The sequence below is a fragment of the Cyprinodon variegatus genome, unplaced genomic scaffold, assembly GCF_000732505.1.
Source record: "Cyprinodon variegatus isolate N-32 unplaced genomic scaffold, C_variegatus-1.0 Scaffold71, whole genome shotgun sequence".
Classification (NCBI taxonomy): domain Eukaryota; kingdom Metazoa; phylum Chordata; class Actinopteri; order Cyprinodontiformes; family Cyprinodontidae; genus Cyprinodon; species Cyprinodon variegatus.
The window spans coordinates 927,979-934,554 of NW_015150524.1; the positions used below are offsets into that span (position 1 = coordinate 927,979).

Sequence of the window (6,576 nt, forward strand, 5' to 3'; positions counted from 1 at the left end):
TGGGTGGACTCTGCCAGCAGGCGTGGGAGGGAGACAAGGTGGGGGGGTGTATGTGTGTATGTGGAACACTGGGGTTCTGGGGATGAACAGAACTGTTGGTTATGTAAGAGCTGTTCTTTGGTTTTTAAATGAACCTCTCTCTTCCTGCATACTGGCTGCTGAGCTGTTATAGTTGGCAGCGGAGGAGCAGCAAAAACACCCAAATTCACAGATTCATAGAAATTTTGTCCTGTACCAAATCCAACACTCCGCTTTTCTTTGGAAATGAAGAAGAACTCTGTTCAGATGTTCTGCAGGGATGTTTTTTCAATAAGAATCTTATTTTACTGCAAAGTACAGTCTGACACACTAGGCTGCGCCCTCTCCGACTGCTTCATATTCATGTGTCATGTGATAGATGCAAGCTTCATATAATTCATTTTTCCAGGACTTCCCTGGAGGGAACAGAGGGAGCTCAGAGCACAGCTGTCTTTGAGGACGCGTGTGTGGGAGCACAGGTATGGGATGCTTCAGTCCAACACGCTCCCCACAGTGTCAATATTTGCATAGTATTCTGAGATTTGAAGAAAGGCAACTTGTTTCAGCATTTATAGATGTGGTTAAAAAAAATCCTCCCAGTTACAAACTCACATACAGGCTGAACCCCCCCCTGCTCGGTTGAATCAAATACTAGGGTTTATTGATAGTGGTGGATGTATATTTATTTGTATAAGAGATTTAGAGCAAAGAAGTTGTGACTAGAAAAAAGGTAACAAACACCGAGAAATGTAAGAATAACGACAAATATTGAAAAATACCCAGTTGATGGTAAATATCTAAATGTACCTCTGGATAAAAATGATTTAAGCCACACATCACATTTATTTTCCCCATGCTGGTTTCCACTCTTACACAAACTGGCAGCACTATTGTGAGGAGTATTTATTTGAAATCAAACTAACCAGGCTAGTTTGTCTTGGCAAAGAACAGGTGGAGCATTTCCATTTTCAGGAAAATAAACTGTAAATACTCAAAATTTGCTGAATAAAAGTAAATAAACAGGTGAGACAGCTGTCAGTTGATTGGTTTCTCAAACACGTTTCAGTGCTTTATAAAAATAATAGAACTGAATTACATCAAATCACTTCAAAACAAAAAAACCCTAATATGTTTCGAAGTCATTTTATAAGCAACACTAAGTATCACACACATGTTAAGTAGAAGGAAATTTACATTTTTTATGATCTGGTAAATACAAATCTGTGTGATGTCTATTGCTCCCTAATCCGCTATTACTATATTACCCCTTTATAAAATTCAGTGCAAATTATAATCTTTCAGTTTAGGAAACTTCATCATGAAGACACAGAAATAAGTAATAAATGGCTAAATGGATTTAGTCTTAACTAAAAATGCTTCAAACCTTTTAAGACTAGAAACTGGAGTAGCTGCACTAATCCACATTTTGGATATGTTTTGTTTTGTTTTTTATAGAAAAAGGGACAAGGGGAAAGGCATTGTTAAAAGAAAACCTACTGGATGTACAATTTGCAGTTTACCACGAACCATGTAGAGGAAACATCAATATATGAAGGAAGGAGCCATATGCTCACTGCTAAATAAGATGGTGGCAGCATCATGCTTTGGAGGTGCTTTTCTTGAGCTTTTATTCATTAAACATCCATATTGCTTAATTTAACCATAGATCATCTTATTTCTGTCTTTCTGTAGCCTGAAAATGTTTACCAGCTCAGGTTTGTTTATATTTTCATTAATACAGATTATGCCGTCTTGATTTAAATAATCTTTAACAAGTTGACATAAAATCTACTGCTTCGAACAGTCAGTTTGTGCATTTTATACTGTTTACAACAATTAATCTCACATTGGAAAAATGTACCTCTGAGAAGCAGTCTGGGGTTAAGGGTCTGGCTCAAGGACCCTGAATGGAAACCTGTGGGGCTCAAACTTGGAACCTCATGATTCAAAGCTCTACGCACTGACCCCTAGGCGGCCACCTCCACTTGCTTCTGTGTGTTTCCGAAAGAAAAGAATGAAGTGCTGCCTGAACTCCTGTATTTATAGCTTCTCATACAATGTGGAGGTGATGAAGAAAAAGTGTTGCAATTTAATAAAGTCCATTCGTCTTTATTTCTCTAGGTTTTGTATGTCAATATCTAATGTATTGGCTATACTTAATGGTTTGCTTAGTGCTGGTATAAAGTAGCATCACTAAGCTGATGCCAGAGCTGCCATAAGAGTGTAGCCATTGTGTTGGTTTATGGGTAAACACAGCAATGAAGCTAAAATTGAAATATTATATTAAATAAAGATAATATTAAAGCAAAACAAGGCTAAAAATATGCAAAAGAATAAAATAAATCTAAAAATCCCTCGTGTTAAGCAGGTAAACCACCGACCAAAAATAAGTCCTCTTAATTCTTTAAGTTCACAATTGTGCTAGTGACTCTGGTGTGCTACAACATGCTTTATTTCTTCTCATACTTAATGCCTGTTTGAATAAAATAAAATAATATCCTTTATTGTCACTTACACATTTCTTCAAGGTTCAGTTTAAGATGTTATTTTAGCAAATATTCAGAACCTAGGAACAAGCACTACACTAACTCAGGAAAAAAGTGTATAATTATTTTTTTTCAAGACTACAAGGTGACTCGCATCCAACTTTCAATATTAATCAAAGTTGAGAGGAACTAATATTAGCTTAGCAATATTTACTATAGGATTATGTTTAAAGATTATGTTCACCAACATAATCCTGGAGTTTGGAAAGTTACAGGTCCCAATGTTTACAGGACAAGTTTTTATGCTTTCAGTCTGAACCAAAAACCAGCCAGTGCCTCCAAGTTGGCAGGTAGCATAAAAGTATGTCAATCAGCTTAATCCCAAAAACAATTCTGACATTTTACAAATAATTAAAGTTTTTATCTTAATTATCTTCTGTTACTTGTATTGGTAAAGGAGTCTTGCACTGTTGCCATCAGTCCATATGGAAAGAGTCATTTATTTACTAATTTCCTACCTAAATAATGTAGATTTCTTTGTTTTTGGTTAATGTTTGCTTTAAATCAAACATTAACACAGATTATTAGATTATTTAAAATTTCAGTTGTTCTTGCTCACTCTTTTAACAAAAAACACTTTTAATCTTTTAAAACTTTCAAAAGTAATATTACTCTGACAAACACTCTGACATGTCTTCAAAATGGTCTAAGACGTAAAATTGAAAGTTTAGAACTGTGACTCAAAACTTTCATATTTTACTTGGAAGTGGACTCAACACTATTAGGAAGAAATGGCTTACATGTTATGGTCAGAAAGCCTGCAGAGAGACGCTGGATTCAGGAATATAATCCTGCAGCCACATTTCGGTAAAACACATAATGCTGCATTGCTCTGAGTTCTTGTTTCCTAAAGATCTCACATTGCCCATAATGATTGATGGAAGAGAGGGCTTAAATTATGAGCTCCTCACTCTTCTCCTTGCTCCCGCTCTGCATCCCTGTGGCCATCGTTTAGACTCAGGTGGTGCTTGCGGATGTAGCTGATGTGTCATTTCAGCTTTAGAGATGATAATAAGCTGCTCCCAGGTGTAAAAAGGTGTAAAAATCTAGAATAGAGTTCTAGATAAGAACTCTGTAGGTCTTCAGCGTCTTTTGCAAAGTTATTTTTTTAATGAATAAAAGTTTATGAATGGGCCTGTAGTCATTTGGCTTGGATGAGCCTAAGCTGGATTCCTTTAAACGTTTGACAGCACAAGAAACGAGGATAGAGCTGGTTTAAAGGTGTATATTAATAATATCCATCATGCAGGGGAGCATAAGACAAAACACATTTATATGCAAACCACATTTCCGTAAGAGAGAATCTCAAACTACTTTACAAGCAGACGGAAATATGATAAAAACATAGGATAAACATGTAGAAACAAAGAGAATGAAATGATTATTCATTAGATGGATCAACAGACCAAATATTACCTGTTTTTTAATAAACGATTAACTTATAGATTAAAAATGGGATTACCTGTAACACAGTTTTTGGATATAAAATTCTTAAATGAATAAAAATGGAATGAAATTGGACTTCATCTGGTACGTGAGGTTCAGTTCACTCTGCCAGGATGACAAAATGACATAATATCAGTGTTTGAGTGTGCTCTCCTTCCCGCTTTTTCTATGTTTGTACACATTGATATGTGTAATTCCGTTTAAGGAAAATAAAAATAAACATATCAAAAAAGACCTTCCCCAAAGATGACATGAAGTTCCAGAAAAACATGTAGCCTATTTAATTCTGAACCCGTAACCACGAATAACACGTACCATTTCCAGTTAACCCTGGTGCTCGTTCAGGAGAAAACCTCTCCAGGTAAATACTGTACTGTACAATCCTCCCCTCTGAATTGTGGCTTGTTCAGGGTGCGTGTTGGATGGATGGATAGAGGTGCATGTGTGTGTGATGGAGGGGGGGTTACGGAGGAATGCAAGGTGGAGAGGGTTGAGAAGAGCTGGGCGTTGAAGGGAAAAGAAGGGGTCTCTGTTTTCGATTAGGAAGATTAAAGAAGTGTGTATGAGCTTTTTGATGAAAGTGTGTTTTTATGGTATGTTTGCACCGCTGGGGCCCTGATACTTCACGGGAGCCTGATGGAGAAGCAAATGAGGGGCTAAAAAAAAGTTTTATCTCTACTCCCTGGGTTTTTTAACCTTTTTCTGTAGATCTTAATTGGTACAACAGATTTAGAAAATGAAAAGACAAATAACAATTCTCAAAATGTGGCCTATGGCTTACTGTACTGAGCAGCCAGGAAATGGCTTGTACGTTTGAATTTCAGCAGAAACTCACCCACATGTCCCATCACGGAGAACGGCAGGAACACTGCAGGCTGTGTGTGATGGCTCCCGTTCACTTCCGCCCCACAAATGTGTGTTTGCTGTATGAGAGAACATGGGGAGAAAAGAGGAATTCATGTTGATGTTTATTTGAGGTTTGCCAAATCCAGCATGGAGCTGCAGAACTGGCCTTCACGTTTTACTCCGAACCCCAGTCGGTCCTGCACCCCCAGCCAGACACACACAGCTCCTACTTTACACACACCTACCTGAACATCTTAGCCAAGGTGTATTTGTGTTTCCTTGCTCACCGTTTAGGTCCTCCCTGGGCAGGTATTTCCCTTCCTTTCCCACAGACACAAACACACACGAACCCATGCTGTAGTTGTGGAGGAGGGGGTGCTTTTTGTGGGCAGCGTGTATGAAGCTCTTGCATTGATAACCCGCAGCTCAGCCTCACTTCGTCTCACTTTGTGGCTGTCCTCATCACCTTGAACGTCCTCCGGCTCGCTCTGTCTCCTTTCTGCTTCTAACTGCTGGACCGTCTGTGGCTGCGCTCGGACCCCCTGCCTTTAGCTGTCACCATGACACCCACTGCGCCGCTTTTCCTGCTGCTGCTCCTCGGCCTTATCGGAGCTCAGGCCACCTTTGATCAATACATGGCCGCAGCTATGGGTGAGAATGACCTTTTAACCCATGAAGCCTAATTCTAAAACGCAGATGAGATGGGTCAAATCTAACAATGTTGTTTTTTTTTTTTACCCCTGTTGACCTAAAAACTTAACCTCTAATTACATTAAGATTTCAGTTATGAAATAACTTTGTTAGCCTTTAAATCAAAGAGATATTGTATTTAAAAAAATTTCCTTTGCACAAGTGAGATAAAATGTAAGTGTTTTGCATTTTTGTTTCTTAACCTTAGTTATGAAATATTAAACAAAATTAAATTTAGTTATTAAATTAAAGATTTTTTAAAAAATATTTTTTTTCAAACATTTTGAATAAAATGAAATTGGAATAAAGATGCTTTGAAAAAGGCTAGGTTCATTTTGTGCCTTTGCTGCTGTTGATTCTCTTCTACTATTTTATCAGGGTTTCTGAAGGTTTCACTATTTCCAATTTAAGAGCGTTGTGGGCAATTATTATCTATTTTTGAAATCTACATGAATTATAAAACAAAATAATCTTAATTTATACAGCTATTAAGCAATATTCTATTTAAATATTTGAGCTAGTTGAATGTATCTTTAAATTTAGGTAACTTTATGAAACTAACTTTTGGTGCTTTTTAAACCCAGGCTCCCCAACTTTGACTCTGCATTACAATATATAGCTCTGTTTTGACATTACCTTTCAGTTACAAGTAACTGAAAGGTAATGGCTTTGATTCGTGCTTTCACATATCATATGTCAATTTGACACTCAACCTCAAGTTGCCTATAGATGTGCACACTGAATGATATCAGTGTTTATTTTGGAGTGCTATTACAGAATATATATATAAAAAAACAAGCTTTCCAGACACTGGGGATATAATATATTATATATAATCTATATATTGCATCTGCCTAAAATAATTCAGAATTTTATCTTTTATTGAATTATTGAACTACGAATAAGAGTGAAGTATTTAAGGCAGAATCAATAGTAATCGAAGCTGAAAATTGCAAAATTTTCCTCAAAAGCTTTTACTATTAAAAGATATATATATATATATATATATATATATATATATATATATATA

General features: G+C 36.7%; 1 protein-coding gene across 1 annotated transcript in view; it reads left to right on the top strand.

The window, feature by feature from the left end:
- Nucleotides 1-5,250: 5,250 nt before the first annotated feature.
- The window catches only part of matn1 (matrilin 1, cartilage matrix protein), a 9,120-nt gene continuing 7,794 nt past the window's right edge, over nucleotides 5,251-6,576 (top strand). Inside the window, exon 1 of the mRNA XM_015372351.1 lies at nucleotides 5,251-5,507. Coding sequence (XP_015227837.1) covers nucleotides 5,417-5,507 — 91 coding nt within the window. The 5' untranslated portion in view covers nucleotides 5,251-5,416. The remainder of the gene's footprint in view (nucleotides 5,508-6,576) is intronic.